This window comes from Rhinolophus sinicus, linkage group LG10 (genome assembly GCF_036562045.2).
Source record: "Rhinolophus sinicus isolate RSC01 linkage group LG10, ASM3656204v1, whole genome shotgun sequence".
In the NCBI taxonomy this organism is placed as follows: Eukaryota; Metazoa; Chordata; class Mammalia; order Chiroptera; family Rhinolophidae; genus Rhinolophus; species Rhinolophus sinicus.
In genome coordinates this window covers 78,301,286-78,318,286 of record NC_133759.1, presented here as the reverse complement: position 1 = coordinate 78,318,286, position 17,001 = coordinate 78,301,286, and the positions used below count along the sequence as shown (strand labels likewise).

Below are 17,001 nucleotides of genomic sequence, written 5' to 3'. Positions count from 1 at the left end.
ATGTTATCTACACTAAATCTAGGTAAGCATCCCCCTCTCCAATCTTCTTGATATTTAAAATAGGTGAGTAATTAATTTCTGAGCTTAGTGCATTTTCTCTGTAGGAAATCATTTGCATACTTGCATTTTGATAGTGAAAGAAATCCTAGAAGCTAAACCTCAAAAGTTCGTGACTGCCTAGATAAACATCTGCTGTTCTAATGGTGTTTTGAACTGTTGAACTACCACTTAAATATTCTTCATTCTTTTCTTTTTTATAACTGAGTGTATGGGGAAATGGGCAAGAATTGGAAAGAATTGCCACCTAACTCTCTCTCTGTTTCATCCTTTGTAGAGTTGGAGTTGCCACACCTGACATGCCTTCCTCATGCAGTTACTATAAAAATTGAAAGGGAGAAGAGATTGAAAGCACTTCAAAATTCTCAAGGGATTACACAACAGGAGAGTTGATATTGTTCATTGCTTAATCACTTGGCAAATGCTTTCCTTGCTCAGGTTTTTAAAATGTTACATCTACTCTTTCTTTGTTACATCTGCTGATCCACTGCTAATATATATTGGTCATTTCATAAATAATATACATTTAATACATTTTTACAGAATTAAGTTTATTTGTCATTCATTTATCTAACCAGTATTTCCTGAGCATTTAAGAGAGACCATGCCCTGGGAATACAATGATGAACAATAATGAGTTGTCATGTCAGCTCTTGTGGAACTCATACCCCACTAGGAGGAATAAACAATAAGAATCACGCAGACTGCAGTGATCACTGCCATCAGGGAGGGCCCCGTGGAGGAAGCGACATGTGGGCTGAGACCTCAAGGATGAGAACAGGCTGTACATGGAAGAATTGAGGGGGAACATTCCAGGCAGAGCTTAGCAAGAGCAAAGGCCTAGATGCTGGAAAGAGCAAGAAACCAACAAGACTGGAGGGTGGAAAGAGGGACAGACCAGACCAAGTTTCCAAATGGAAACGTGGCGCATTCCTGAGGAAGCATTCCAAGTGGAACGCTGCTGTGTTACCATGAGGTAGGGCTAGGTGATCCACCCCAAATTCCCATGTGTGTGAGTGTTGGTGATACACTGATGCTTGGAAGGGCTAGGTAACCTGCCCAAGGAGCACCAGTGTCCACTGAGCAGCTTTCCTGCGCCAGCTTTTGTGGATGGGTAGGAGGGTGCGTGACCCAAGACAAGCTGGTCAGGCCAGGATTCGGCCCAGGGAGAAGGGAATGTTAGTTCACCCACTTTTCTCCTGACTTCAATATGTGAGGAGAAAACCTAGAAAACCAGGGCCTCCCTGGATACACTGATGGCAGTTACCTGGCTACACCAAGAGAAGACCTTTGGCTCATGGGGCCATCAAGCTCACTCCCCAGACGGCTACAGGAAACGATGAACCTCCTGCACCTCAGGGACTCTGGCAGCCGATGACTCCAGGGTCCCCAGTCCCCTCCCTTTCGTTCAGAAGCCTGCCCTGAATACCCAGAATGCGCCACCCTTCCCGGGCAGGGAAGATAATAGATGCCGTCTTCTGAGAAGGAGGAGAACAGTGTGGGAACTAAACCAGGGCTGGACAGACTTTCTCCATAAAGGGCCAGATAGTAGATATTTTAGACTTTACAAGCTACATTCAGTCTCTGTCACACATTGTTCTTTGTTTTCATTTGTTAATTTTGTTTTGTCTTGTTTTTAACAACCCTTCAAAAAGGTTAAAAATTATTCTTAGCTTGCAGGCCTTACACTGGATCTGGCCCAAGTAGGTTATAGTTTGTTGACTCTTAAACTAGACAGCATTGCCCTGACAAAGTTCAACCTGAAGCTGCTGAATCCACGGTAAGCACCGAGTAAACATTTCTTTTCAATTTTACAAGAATCCTCTGAGGTAGGCCTTATACAACAACCCCAAGCCAACCCCCATCCCTGCCTCACCCCCATCTGCATTTTCCATATCCTCATCCTTGTTTTACAGTCAGGAAATGGAGGCTTGGAGAGGTCAAGTAACCTGCCCAAGGCCATACAGCTAACAAGTGACAGGAGCAAGATTTGAACCCAGGCAGTCTGATGTCTTAAACACGGCACTGTACTAGCCCCCCACTAGTAACTAGAGACATGGCTTTGGACAAGCCCATTTTTCTTTCTGGGTATGGCTCCCACCTGTAAAATGAGAGGGCTGGCATAGTGTTCCCTCAGTGTGGCAAGCATATTCGATGGCATGTGAAATGATTTTCTTGGTTCACACACGTCTTTAAATAATATTCATTCACATGGTGAGAAGATGATTACCCTTTCAAGTCTCTTTTAAATCTTCCAGTGACGTCAGGGGAAAGATTCAGTCTGATGTCAGCATATCTTTAACATCTGTCCTGCACATGCTAACTTCCAATTTTTATAAGAGCTTTCCATTTTTACCGAATTTCAAGGTCCACAATCTTCAGGCCCAGGATCTTCTAGAGGTAACTACCTAGAATTTAGTACCACTGTTGTACGCTTATTATGATTTTACTTTTATTGGTTTTTATGATTTTTTTTTCTATTTATGCAAAGTGCTAGTGTTGATGTTGTGGGACTTCTCCTGTCCGTTCCTTCATAGTTGTAAGATTACTGCGGAAGCTCCTGCCGGCACATCCATGGCCAAATTGAAGTAGGGGGTAAGGGCAGGTTTCAGCTACTTTTTTCTCCTATTACCAGGAAAGCAAAAGAATTTTACAGACATGGCAGTGATCAGAACATGTCACATGGCCACCTGTTGCAGTAAGAGAGGCTAAAAAAGTGGGTGTTTGGCTGGGCACATTGCCTCCCTAAATCACACATTGCATTAGCAAGAAAACGGTGTCGATACCAGAGTCTGTAATCAAAGTGTTTGCCATAAGCTGGGAGGTCTTTGGAGCTTCTCCTTAATGCCTGCAAAGGACAGACATGGAAGTCAGAACTGCAGGCGGATTTGGGGAATTTGGCAAAAAGCCAACTTATTCTTACCTTGTTTGACACCAAGATATCCCTCTTCCTATAGTGTAGTCAAACACCAACAATACCTCATTATGCCTAAGAAACAGCATGCAATGAGAAAAACAATATTGCCACACACTCTTATAGTAGCGGTGAGAAAATCTTATGGGTTTGTCCGCATTGGCTACTATAGCTCAAAGTACTAAGGAAAAGAACCCCCACCTTTTCAGTCTCTAGTGTGTAAAATATACGTTTTCTTAAATGCACACACCTCTAAATGTATACCCTAGAAACTAGATTTGAAACCTTATAAAATCTCAGTATATGTGCACCTTTCTTGCTATTTCAAAAACTACTTTTCAAATTAATGTTTTAATTCAACATGCATTCAGTGTTCCTAGCACCTTCCTACATGCTGAGGATACAGGGGTGAACTAGACCCACAAGGACCTTGGGCCATATACCTGGAGACATACCTGGTGGGAGAGGCAGACCAAAAACACACCAAGAAGTAGAAAAGCCAGAGGATTAAGAGCTGAACCTGGGAGCCAGACTTCAGGCTTGAATACAAATTTTGTTGTTCCTGGCTGTGTGGCTTTGGGAAAATTACTTGCCTCTTGGTGCCTCAGTTTCCCCATCTACAAAATAATGAGGACAGTCATAATACTTACCTCATAGGGTGACAGTGAGACTGCTTTCTGGCTCACAATGATAAGAACAGCCTCATCAAAGGCTGGAAAGCTGACATACAGACAATGTTTTAAAAGGGAAAAAAATGGGGATGACAAATTAGTACCCACCTCATTTGGTGGCTGTACATATTACATGGCTTAATTCCCATAAAGTGCTTAGAATTGGGACTGGTATGTAGTAAGTGCTCAATAAATGTTAGCTGCTATCCCATTTCAAGCACTGAACTTTTACTTGGTGTTATACAGTGCTATATAACTTCCCTAAAGATTCGAAGGCATCTTCAAAGCCAGTGTTGACAGGCAGTGTTGCTGTATTCTTGTGCTTACAGTTGGTGTGGTGCAGTTGTTCAAAGGAATACTTGCACAAAGATACATTTGTATGAGGTAGGGTATCTGGCCCTAGGCATGAAAGATATTGTTAAGATTTTGGAATAAAGTATAATAAGACTGAGGTTACACGATTTCAGGTCAAGGTGGTGGAGTAGGTAATCGTGGTGCTCACCTCCTCTCAGGACCACATCAACTACAACTAAACCACACAACAACCATCATTCAGTCTTAACTCTAGCTGAACCGAAGCCCCACAACTATGGACATGCAGAAGAAGTCACCTCAAGACTGGTAGGAGGGGCAGAGACACAGAATGGCTGATCCCACACCCACATGTGACCATTAAAAATCTGGATGGATATCTCAGCTGCAGAGGTCCTCTCTGAGGGAGCGAGGGGTCCCAACCCCACACCAGGCTTCCCAGCCAAGGGTTCCAGTGCCAGAAAGAAAAGTCCCCATAACTTCTGGCTGTGAAAACCAGTGGAAATTGTAAGCAGGATACAGACTGTGGCTGAAATTGGCTTGCAGTGGGTCCCCTCTAGGGGGCTCTGGGAGCTGGCAGGCCCAATGCCCACCTTAAGACTGGGCTGGAGCATCACTCAGCTGCCCTCAAAGATGATACACCAAAAGTGTATGAGTGGCTGAGTGAGACAAGGGCAGCTGCAGTCCTAGGTGCTTCTCTTAAAGGGCCCACACATGAACTTATCACTGACAGACTTACTCACTCTGAGTTCCAGTGCTGGGAGAGCAGCTCAAAAGTCACCAGGGACTACATGTGCTGAGGAACTGAGTTGTCTGGCTACAGGATGAGTGCTGGTGGGGCAACTTTCTCCTGGATGGAGGTGCTGGTGGAAGCTATTGTTTCCTTGTTGAGCCCTGTCCCTCGTTGCATGCAGATGCAGGCAGATGCCATATCGGATTCTCCAACAACCTGGCTAACACCATTCAACTGTTGTGCCCTAGCGATTTCCTTAGACCCCACCCCATCCAACTTTTGGGCACACTCAAGCCACTTCCAATGACTTTTCCATATCAACAGCCTGTCTTGTCTCATACTGTGGACTTTCCTTAAATCTCTCAAAGGTTCACAAAATCCAAACAAGCATCATCTGGCTTTGGCATGTCCTGTACCTCAGGCTGAGCAGCCCTAAGTCCGGCACTAGCAACAGCCAACCTTGGTTCATGGTTTGGCCTCTAAAGGCACTTCCAAGTACTGTGCAGGTGGCAGCCATCTGCAGATTGCTTTGTGGCTCATTCCAGATGGCCCCGGGCAGGGCACAGACTGTGGCTGAACTTGGCCTGCAATGGGTCCCCTTTCAGGAGGCTCTGGGGCTGGCACACTCAGTGGCCAGCTTCAGACCAAGCTGCAGCATCACCTGGCTGCCTCCAAGGATGATACACCCAAAGGGCAGACTGGGCAGGCACCAGAGCCCTGCTAAAGTGAACCTTGCTCTGTAAGTCTGTAGGGTTAGCCCTTGAACCACAGCTCCTCCACTGCAGTCACGGCCAGTACTCACAACAAATCAGCCTGAGGGTCAATCCCTCCCATTGATGTGCAAAAGGCAACCAAGGCTCAACTACAACAGGAGGGCACACACAACCTGCACAGGGGACACACCGGAGCACCTGACTGGTGACCAGGGAAACTGTGCCACTGAGCCCCACAGTACACCTACTATATAAGGCTACTCTACTAAGACTGGGAGACATAGCATCCCTACCTAAAATAGAAACAAATACAGGGAGGCAGCTAAAATGGGGAGATAGAGAAACATGTCCCAAAAGAAAGAACAGAACAAATCTCCAGAAAAAGAACTAAACAAAATGGAGACAAGCATCCTACCAGATAAAGTTTAAAACACTGATTATAAGGATGCTCAGTGATCTCAGGGAGAACTTAAAAAAAGAGATAGGAAACAAAAAAATGGAGATAGAAAACATAAAAAAGAACCAGTCAGAAATAAAGAATACAATAATTGAAATGAAGAATACCTTATAAGGAATCAAGAGTAGATTAAATGAAGCAGAGAATCAAATCAGCAATTTAGAAGATAAGGTAGCATAAAACACCCAATCACAAGAGCAAAAAGAAAAAAGACTCCAAAAAATGAGGAGAATTTAAAGGGCCTCTGGAACAACATCAAGCATAACAACATTTGCATCATAGGGGTACCAGAGGAGAAGAGAGAAAGCAAGGAATTGAAAACCTATATGAAAAAATAATGACTGAAAACTTCCCTAACCTGGTGAAGGAAATAGCGATACAAGCCCAGGAAGTGCAAAGTCCCAAACAAGCTGAACTCAAAGAGGCCCACACCAAGATACATCACAATCAAAATGCCAAAAGTTAAAGACAAAGAGAGAATTTTAAAAGCAGTAAGAAAAAAGCAGTTAGCTACCTGCAAGGGAGCTCCCATAAGACCATCAGCCGATTTCTCACCAGAAACTTTGCAGGCCAGACAGTATTGGCAGGAAATAGTCAAAGTGATGAAATGCAAGGACCTATAACCAAGATTACCCTACCCAGCAAAGCTATCATTTAGAATTGAAGGACAGATAAAGAGCTTTCTAGACAGGAAAAAGCTAAAGGAGTTCCTTACCACCAAACTAGTATTACAAAGAATGTTAGAGGGACTTCTGTAAGAAAATAAATAAATAAAATAAAATAAAATGGCAATAACTACATATCTATCAACACTTTGATGTAAATGGATTGAATGCTCCAATCAAAAGATAGGGTGGCTGAATGGATAAGAAAATAAGACCCTTACATATGCTGCCTACAAAAGACTCACTTCAGATCAAAAGACATACAAGTAAAGGGATAGGAAAGATATTTCATGAAAATGGAAACACACACAAAAAAGCTGTGGTAGCAATACTTACACCAGACAAAATAGACTTTAAAACAAAGTCTGTAACAAGTGTCAAAGAAGGACCCAGTAATTCCACTTCTGGGTAATTATCCAAAGAAACCCAAAACACTACTTTGTGGGGACATGTGCATCCATATGTTCATTGCAGCACTGTTTACAATGACCAAGATGCGGAGGCAGCCTGGGTGTCCATCGATGGATAAACGGATAAAGAGGAGGTGGTGCATATACACAATGGAATATTGTTCGGCTGTGGAAGGGAATGAATTCTCATCACCTGTGGTGGCATAGATGGACCTGGAGGGTATTGTGCTGAGTGAAGTATGTCAAACAGCAAAAGACAGACGCAGTGTGATTTCACTTACGCGTGGATAATCTAAAAAACGAAATGAACAAAAAGAAAAAAAACAGAAACAAATTCATAGATACAGAGAACATGGTTGCCAAATGGGAGGGGCATTGGGAATGGGTAGAAAAGGTGAAGGGATTAAGAAGTACAAATTGGCAGTTACAAAATAGTCATGGGGATGTAAAGTAAAGCATAGGGAATATAGTCAGTAATATGGTAGTAACTATGCATAGTGCCAGGTGGGTACTAGACTCGTCAGGGGGATCACTTCTTAAATTATATCAATGTCTAACTACTGTGCTGTACACCTGAAATTAATATAAAATAATATTGAATGTCAACTATAATTGAAAAATTAAAAAGGGGGGGGAAGATGAAGGGGAATAAGAGGTTCAAATTTCCAGATAGCAAACAAATAGCAAAGAAAGCAAATGGGGATGTAATGTACAGCATAGGGAATACAGTCAATAATACTGGGGTAGCATGGTCTGGAGTCAGATGGTGGCTGGACTAATCATGGTGACCACTTCTTTAGGTATGTAAATGTTAAGTAACTGTGGTATACACCTGAAACTAATATAACATTGTATGTTAGCTACATTTTAATAAAAATCTATTTAACAAAAAAAGATTGAGTTTGCAATATCTAGACTCAGTTTGCAAAGACTTGGGTTGCAAAAAACACTGATAAACAGAACCACTCAGGAAACTACACTATTTCTCATCCTCCTACCTCCTCCCCGCCATCCTCTCCCTCACCCCAACCCCTCCTTCACTAGAACACCTGTGACTGGCTATTATATCAGCATTTCCAATAAAGTGAAAAAGGGAAAATACAGCCCTGGGCTTTCATGGAAAGTATTCAAACTCTCACAACCAGAATCTCTGCCTTAAAAAAAAAAAAAAACAAAAAAAAAAACACACATAGTTTTAAGATCTTTAACTTCTCTTACAGCATCTCAGTACCCAGCTTTTTCAAAAGCATCTTTTCTGAGGAATGATATTTTGTGAGACAGTGTAACGCAGTCTTGCCAAGTGACTCAGTTTGATATAGTATGTGTATAGATCTTTTTTTTTTTTTTTTTTTTTTATCAATTCAAGTGGCCCAAACTTACAGAGAAAAAGTGGGCAACTGGTATCAGTTTGATGTCAGGGTTTTTCCATGTTTGCAAGGGAGCTTTAAATACCACTCGACTTGAAGACTTCTGCAGGCCAAGCTCCAGTCCTGTGTCAACATGCTTCCAACCGTGGTCCTCTCTGCCCTTCTCCTCTGCACGGTGGCCGGCCAGGGGTGTTTGACCTTGGTAGGGATCAAGGACATCAGGCACCTTATTGACAACCTACAGGTAAGCTGCAGAGGGAGGTGTCAGCAGGAAAGGCAGCCATTGAAAATTTAAGTGAATTTCTTAGGAGGATGAAAAAACACACTGCCCATTACGGGTTCTTGTCTCTCTATCTACTTTAGAAAGATCCACCTTCAAAATGCAGCTGCAGTGGCAATGTGAGTAAATGCTCTTTTAAAAACTTTCCAAACTAATTTTAATTTCCACATCTGGAATCTTCACTTTGAAATTTCTCTTTTGCAGGTGACCAATTGTTTGTGTCTGCCCATTCCTTCTGTAAGTATAGTAAAAGAATGTAATCTTGTTCTTTTTAAATTTTTAAGTAAAAACAATTTCTTTATTTGATATTTTTAAATGAACAGGTGTTACTTAATTGCAATCGTTACAGATTAGCATTTCCTTTTAAAACCAGGCTCTTCAAATGTTATATTATATACATTTTTTTTGTATTTAGTCAGTTTTATGCCCCTTGAGAAGTTTGAACGTTTTTTATATTTAAGGAAGAGCTTTGAATGTCTTTTTAAATTAATGGTCATTAGCGAACAATTAAGTCAAACTGTAACTGAGACTATAACATGATATAGCACCTATCACATTGCTTTCTAATTCATATGCTGATAACTAAGATTGCAAAACAATGTAAATAAACTGACAACTCTGCATCTTTCCTCGAAATAAACTATCTGTGCGCATTGCCTTCTCCTTCCCCTCCCTTCTCCCTCCCTTCCTGTCTACCTAGCTGATTTAGGGTGGCCTCCCTCTGGGAGGACAGAGTGGCTGAGGTTGTGGGGGGAGGGGAACTGGAAATGGCTTCCAGAAGTTTGTTGCCCACTTTGGCTGAGAGCAAGTGCAACAGGAACTTTCTGGGTAAAGTGGGGAGGAAGAACTTGTCCAAGGGGCCCTGCTTTGCTCTCTCTGAAGCAAAACCTGGGAAAATCTGAGCTGCTCACCCCAGCTGAGGTCAGTCATCATACCCCATCATGATCCACCCATTAGATGAGACTAGCATAAGGCAGAACCACACAATTATACCACATCCCATCCCCTTGGTTTATAGTCCATGATTTTAGCTACTGCGGAAAACACTGACTATATTCAACGGGCACATCTCATCAGGCTGGTGTGAAAAGACTTTCTCTTCCCTGTACTTTCAAACTCACTATTTCAAGACTTGGAGCAGGGGAGCATCCTTGGAAAAGGAGACTCAGAACTGGCTGTTTATCAGGGGCCGTCGGCCTCATGTTCCCTGGATGGAACATACTGGAAATCTCCAGGGAGTGTCCCTGTAGAAAAATGGCCTCACCTTCAAATAGTGATCATTTCCTAGACTGGCAAGGGACCTGACTAAAAATAATGTCAGTTTAGGTTAGGTTGGTTAAACTAAGAGTCTCTAAAAGCATTCTTTTTGTGATTCCTTCCCCACGCCACCCTCTGAGTGTTTCTCATCATAAATCTTCTTATTTACCAGGACAACTGCACCACGCCATGCTTCCAGGAGGGTCTGTCACAGATGACGAACACCACAGTGAAAACACGTTTCCCTCTGATTTTCTACCGGGTGAAAAAAACCGTCGAAGTCTTGAAGAATAACAAGTGTCTGGTGAGTTGGTTTTCATCTGTGATATGCTCTGCTTAGTTATTTCTAAGTGAATGTCAATACCAACTCGATCGGAACGAGAACAGATGATAATGGTGTCTTTGGTAGTTCAAGCTCTGGAAGAGACATCTAAGAACTTTCATCAGAGCAATAGAACTAAAGTGAGATTTGTCCCAATAGCCCATTGTTCCCCCCTAGTTTTAAAAAACACTGATACCTATGCGGCCATTTACTGCTCTCTATCCATCGAATAGTGAACAAATCTATCTGATTGTAATGAGAAGCTAAAATCTAGAAAGTCAGGGCAATAGCCCCCACAACACTAATATCCCTAGTGATACAATTTGCCAGCTGAGTGGATGTTGTGGCCTGCAAGGTAAAGATTTGTTTTTGATTGGCTAAGGAGGCGTTTAAAGGAAAACACATCTGGATCTGGGTGAAAGCTTGCTGCTTGCCCTAAACGCCCCACCAGTGTATTCTCTTTTCAGCATATACCCTGTCCTTGGAGGGAAGGGGAGGAGAGGGAACACTGAGCGTCGGCATCTCCACCTGAGTCCACAGAAGGCAGAGAGCCCTGCACTCAGCTACTTAACTGTACATTTCTGCCATCAACAGCATGTAGTTCTAAGTGCTGTTAATAGATACTGTTTCATTGAGTACCTACCTTAGGGACAATTGTTAGATGTATCACCCTCACTTTATAGAGGAGAAAACTGAGGCTCAGCGAGGTTAACTAATTTATCAAAGGCTACATATTTAATAAGTGGCAGAGTTGAGATTTAAACTCTGATCTATGGGACCCCAAAGTCTGGCTCTTTGTTATTATGCTATAAAATGACCTTGAAAGGACAACCAAAAAGGAAAATAACAAAATTTGTCAACTCAAATAATCCCAAGAAAAGCTCTCTTCTAATGAAGAGATTTGGTCCCCAGAGCTAGGTGTGGTGGTGGTGGTGGTGGTGGTGGTGGTGGTGGTGTCCCCTGAAATCCTACCACAAAGACAACCCCCTATGTGTCTATACAAAATGCTAGCCTTGGTTCTCCTCATCCACGTCCTTCCCCACTGCACCCCCCCACCCCTCACCAGGCTCCGGGAAGGGTGGCTCCACACAGTTTTAGTCACTCTGTCTTCGTTAACTTTTATCCCCACAGTTTTTTTCCTGTGAACAGCCATGCAACCAAACCACAGCAGGCAACACACTGACATTTCTGAAGAGTCTCCTGGGAACTTTCCAGAAACAAAGGATGAGAGGCAGTGTATGAAGAGGAAATAGTATTTATTCTATTTATTGAATTTTAAAGGCCTTCTCCTTAAGTTGTTGCAATTTAAAAATCAAGTAAGCCACTCGCAATCAAAATCACTTGTCATAGTTGTTTAAAATTTTTAAATTAAAAAAATATGTATTTGTTTAAAATGCTGTCTTTATTTTGGAATAAATAAATATGTTAAAAAAGAGATGATAGTCTGGTCTCCAGGTGCTTATTCCCATCTTGCTGTCCAGGACAAAGAAAGCTACAAACTCTGTCAAAGGGCCAAATGGCTGACAGCTCACAGCTGTGCCTGGGGACAGACCAGGATGCAGTTAGGAAGGGTGTGGGGACAGTCTGGGGGTTGCTACTAGGGGACGCTAAGGGCATGCCTGTGGTACCCTAGCTGCGGGTACTGGGGGAGGGAGGCTCAGGGCACTGCCAAGGCTTTTGGGGTCCTGAGAAATCAACCACGTACCCGAAACGGGAGAAGGCAGCAGTTTGGAGGGTCCAGTTGATGATGTGGGCGTGTTCATACATAAGAGAGGAAAGTGCTGGGAGCTGAGCCAAGAGCAGGTCATGGAGCAGACCCGCTGGGGACAAAGCAGAGAAATGCTGGGGTCAACACAGTCATCTAGTCACCTAAAGGCCTTCAGCTAGCACCCACCTCATGCCAGGCGCTGTCTGGCTGGGGTGCAGAAGCTAATGGGCGATAGACCTAAGGGATCCTTGAACTTGGTTGCCTGGCTGGCATAGCGTGGCTATAGCTATCGATGATGGTTAATTGTCAACTTGACCAGGCCATGGGGTGCCCAGATATTTCACTAACCACTACTTCTGGGTGTGTCTGTGAGGCTGTTTCTGGATGGGATTGCATTTGAATTGGACTGAGTAAAGCAGAAGCAGATGTGCTCCCCAATATGGGGGGGGGGGCCTCATCCAATCCACTGAGGGCCAAAAAGCAGAGGAAGAAGAATTGGCTCTCTGCCTGACAGCTTTGAGCTGGGACATCAGTTTTCTCAAACTGGGACTAACACCATCGGTTCTCTGTTTATCAAGGTTTTGGACTTGAACTAAAACTATGCCACCAGCTTTCCTGGACCTCCAGCTTATAGATAGCAGATCATAGGACTTCTCAGCCTCTGTAATCACATGAGCTGATTCCTTATAATAAATGTGCTTATCATCTATCTATCCATCCATCCATCCATACTACCTGTTGGTTCTGCTTCTCTAGAAAACCCTGGCTAATAGACTATCCAGTTTGCTTGGATATTCGGTCCAAACCCCGCCCCACCCCGTGTGCAGCACTCCTGGTCCTGGCTTCTGTTTCACTTCTAAGATGCTCTCATCTATTAACTTACCACATTTGTTTTTACTGCCCGTCTCTCCCTGCTCAAATGCCAGCTCCCTGAGGGCAGAGAACTTTGGATTTCTCACTGTTGTATCCCAAATGCCTATCCTGAGCCTATATTGCTGTGCCAGACCAGGTGCTCTATAATTATTGACCGAATGGATGAAAGGCCTTTGAGATGCAAAAGCAAAGTATAAACTGATGTGTAGGCAGGAATGTGCTCACCTGGAGAAGGGATGGTACCTAGAACATTTGACATGTTCAGAAAGGTGAGGCCCCTTCAAACACCTCCAGGCAGGCCCCAACCTGGGGTTCACACGACCTGGCCACGTGGGGGTGGGCAGCCTGCCAGCAAGCATCCTGTTTGGCCTCCCTGGCTTTGTGTGATGGGTGAGATGGAGGCAGGGTGTACGTGGGCGTTTTGGGGTTGGGGTGGTCTGACAATCAGAATGGCCGTCTCCCCTGCTATCTGAAGGCTTAGAGGCTTCGGAAGAGCTTAGAAGAACCTAATGTGGGGAGTATTTTTCTTGGTACCATCAAAAATAGAATCGCTTCCCCTCCCTATTGGGCTAGACCATCCTTGGTTACTTTTGGTCACAATAATATGGAAAGTTTGGAGCACCCAGAGACAGAGTTCCTCAAAGGGCTTCGGTCGGCTTTTATCTTCAATCAATTACAACATCAAACAATATCCCATGTGACCTGCACTGCAAACAGCCCTTGGCCAGAGGCGAGCTTCTCTGATAATCTAAGTAGCCCCGTCCCTGGCACTGGAATCGTATAGCTCCTTGAGCAAGGGGATGGGCACAAGTTTGGCCTCCACCTACAGCCAAGCATAGGAGAGATGGAAGAGTTTTAGCAAAGGGGCCCATGTCAGGGGAATGTTTTATTATCTTCTTGGGTACAGAACTTGTGGGTCCAAGATAATATCCAATCATAAGGTTCTTAGTCTTAGTTTGGACAGAAAGAGACAAATTTCTCAGGGATTTATCCTTAGGAACATGTATATCAGAGGGCAACAAGTTGGATTTCTAAGTCAGGAGGCTTTCACAAGGGGACCACTAGTTTACCCTTTGTCCTTCTGCAGCATGAAAGGCCACTAAGCACTTTGCAGGGGACACAGACCTTAAGACAAAGAGACAATATTCACAGTCTGCTGACCCATCTGCTTCCCTAGAGAAGTGAAAAGCATTGTGTGGCAGTTGGGGGGTGGGTGGAGGTTGGGCACAGGTTCTATCAGGAGATTTCCCGAGGCTCTCCCATAATAGTGGGCATGAGGATTTGTGTTCCAACCATTACTGTTTTTAGTGGTATCTCCCAGCATCTGCTGCATGACTTTTTCTCCAAGACTCAAAGTTCTGATCACTAAGTATCTTCAGGACCCGCACTCTTCATGCACAGAGCTCTGCATAGAGACAGACACACAGTATCCAGGTGTGTCTGTCTTCCCTGGGTCCCTAGCTGGTCTGTGGATTGCCATGGATGAGGCACTGAGAAAAAGGTCTATCAAATAATACATTTATTATTATTTATTACTATTAAGTACGTAATAAGTAAGCACTTACTCTGTCTGTACTAAGCCTGCACCATCTCATTTAATCCCCTAATAACTGCAAGGGGTAGGTATTATTGTTTCCATTTTATACGTAAGGAAATCAAAGCTCAGAAAGGTTAAATGATGTTCCCAAGGCCCCACAGCTGGTCAGCGTTGGAGCAGGCCTCCCACCCCAGCTGTGTCTGCTCCAACCATTCTGCTCTTAGTCTGTGTACATCAAATGTGTATGTTGTTTCCTCTGACTGCAGTCCGAGGGTAAAACAGATTCATAATAATATAGCCCCACACTCCCTAACCTGAAAACCGGGGGGCCAGATAGTCTTCCGCATTCAAACTGCTTAGCCTTTTAGAAAGGAAACACACAGTTCATGCGCCATGTATTACATAACACCCACAGCAGGGCCTGGGGCAGGATTCCGTAATTAAACACATTAATATTCAGCAGCAAAACACACGAGCTGTCACATGAGGTGATTAGATTTGGCAGCTGATTGAGTCTCCACAAATCTTGGGCTTTCAGAGCTGTTTGGACGTCAGGATTGTGATGAGGGCCTGGGGAGCATTTCCCCAGCTCTGGCCCCGCTTCCAGAGAGGGGCTCCCTCTCCCAAGGGCTTACCTGGGACTGCGCCGGGCATCTCCAGGAGGGACACAGGCTTCTGTAGCTCCCTGGTAGGCCCGCTATGTGGGGTCCCAGGTTGCAGGAGCAGGGCTTTCTTTACTCCTCTCCTCCATCTGGGTTTTCTGAATGACTGCCCCAGACACAGCTGTGTCACGTTATGTAGTGTGGATGATAGCCTGCAGCCTCGCAGCTGCCACCGCAGTGAGGATCGCCCTGCCCGGGGATCACTGCAAGGACAGCTGCTGGTGGTTGGTTTCAGAACACAACCTGGGAACACAATCAGCTGCCAGGGAAGGTGGGCAGAGAGATAAGCTGGACCCACTGTCACAGATTAGTCACTAGCATGGCTTGGTGGTTTCCCTCTGCTTTTCTGCAAAAGTTGTAAAACCCACACCCCTGCAGGCAAGCTCACAGCAGGATTCTCAGGGCCTGGGTGAGGTGTGATGTAATTACTCTCCTCCCTGTGCCAGGAGAGTTGAGATTTATCTAGAAGTCACGTTGGAGAAAGATGAACTAACATTTACTGAGTGTTGTGGACCAGGCACTGTGCGTGGCATGTTTTGCAAAATATCTAGTTGGATCTTTACAACCACCCCATAAAATAGGTATGTAATTATTCTATATAATTATTCCCAGTGCATAGATGAGGCCCAGAGAAGTTACTCAACATGCCCGAGGTACAGAGCTTTCAAGGGGTAAAGCCAAGATCCCAACTCAGGTAACTGACTCTAGAGCCACACTCTTAAATGGGACCAACAGGGGCGTGGGTGGCAGCTCTCAACACAGCCAGCTGCCTTGTCCAGGTGCCAGGTCCCAGGCAGAGTTATTTCCAGGAGATTCCAGACCAGGGTCCACTGCCACTGGCCAAAGCCATGGCCAGGTGCTGCAGACCCTCAAGTCAATCAGTCCACATGCATCTGTCTCTCTATCTTCCCATCCATCCAATTTGAAGCAGGAAGATATTGTAAAGGCTCAACCCTGCAATCTTTTTCCTAACCAGCTCCCCTCATCCATCCCAGACCAAGACCTGTCTTCCTCTGGAAAGTGAGCCCTCAGCAGAAATGCAAAGACCATTCAACCGTTTAAAGCGTACCATTAAAATATCGAATGTCAACTGTAAGTAAAAAAAATACCGTATTTTGCCGTGTATAATGTGCACTTTTTTTGCCCAAATTTGTGAGGGAAAAATAAGGATGCGTATTATACATGGGTAGTACTAATTTCACATCTATGTAAATTTTAAAAATTCTTTTATTTATGCCTATGAGTTAAAAGTGTAACTCTAGAAATCAGTAACGATATCCGTATGCAAAATAATACCCTGGAATATGATAATCGGTTTTGTTGAACTTACGAGGAACTTTCAATGACGAAGAGTTCTTGGCCTTCTACGATGAGTATATATTGTAAATTTGTTACTGGTACATAGTATTTCTTGTATCTTGTATCTGTTCTTGTGTTTTGTAATTATTTGTCACATAAAATTTCTTGTACCATAATATGTTAAAAAATAAATGCTAAAATTCCTTTGTAATACAAAAAACAAGTACCTACATGTAAACAAATAAAAATTTGAATTAAGAAATTAAAATGAAAGATCTTTCCCCTGAAAGTTTGGGCCCAAAACATGGGTGAACATTATACACGGAAAAATACAGTAATTAATTTAAAAAATAAAGTGTACAACTCAATGGTTCTCAGTATGTTCACAGGGCTGTGCAACCATCACCACAGTTTAATTTGAGAACATTTTCATCACCCCCAAAAGAAACCCTGTACACATTAGCAGCCACTCCCTAGCCTCCCTTCCCCCAACCTAATCAACTGAAAAATCTACTTTCTGTCTCTATAAACTTTCCTCTTCTGGATTTTTCCTATAAATCGAATTATATGAGATATGTGTTTTTCTGTGTGACTGGCTTCTTCCACTTAGCATGGCGCTTTGAAATTTCATTCACGCTGTAGCAGGTACCAGTACTTCATTTCTTTTCATTGCCAAATAATATTCCATTTTATAGATATACTGCCTTTTATTCATCCATTCATCCATTGATAGACACGCGGGTTGATGCCACTTTTTGGCCATT

The 17,001-nt window shown here is 43.7% G+C and overlaps 1 protein-coding gene across 1 annotated transcript; it reads left to right on the top strand.

The window, feature by feature from the left end:
* The first annotated feature begins 8,432 nt into the window (after window positions 1–8,432).
* Window positions 8,433–11,400, top strand: IL9 (interleukin 9). Its single transcript, XM_019740205.2, has 5 exons — window positions 8,433–8,543; window positions 8,663–8,698; window positions 8,784–8,816; window positions 10,009–10,140; window positions 11,290–11,400. Exons 1-5 carry the CDS (start codon window positions 8,433–8,435, stop codon window positions 11,398–11,400), a joined length of 423 nt encoding a protein of 140 aa, XP_019595764.2.
* The last annotated feature ends 5,601 nt before the right edge of the window (window positions 11,401–17,001 follow it).

Coding starts and splice junctions, on each gene's coding strand:
- IL9 (XM_019740205.2), top strand. CDS start 8,433: ATGCTTCCAACCGTGGTCCTCTCTGCCCTTCTCCTCTGCACGGTGGCC. Junction 8,544..8,662: donor ACCTTATTGACAACCTACAG/GTAAGCTGCAGA, acceptor TATCTACTTTAG/AAAGATCCACCTTCAAAATG. Junction 8,699..8,783: donor AATGCAGCTGCAGTGGCAAT/GTGAGTAAATGC, acceptor TCTCTTTTGCAG/GTGACCAATTGTTTGTGTCT.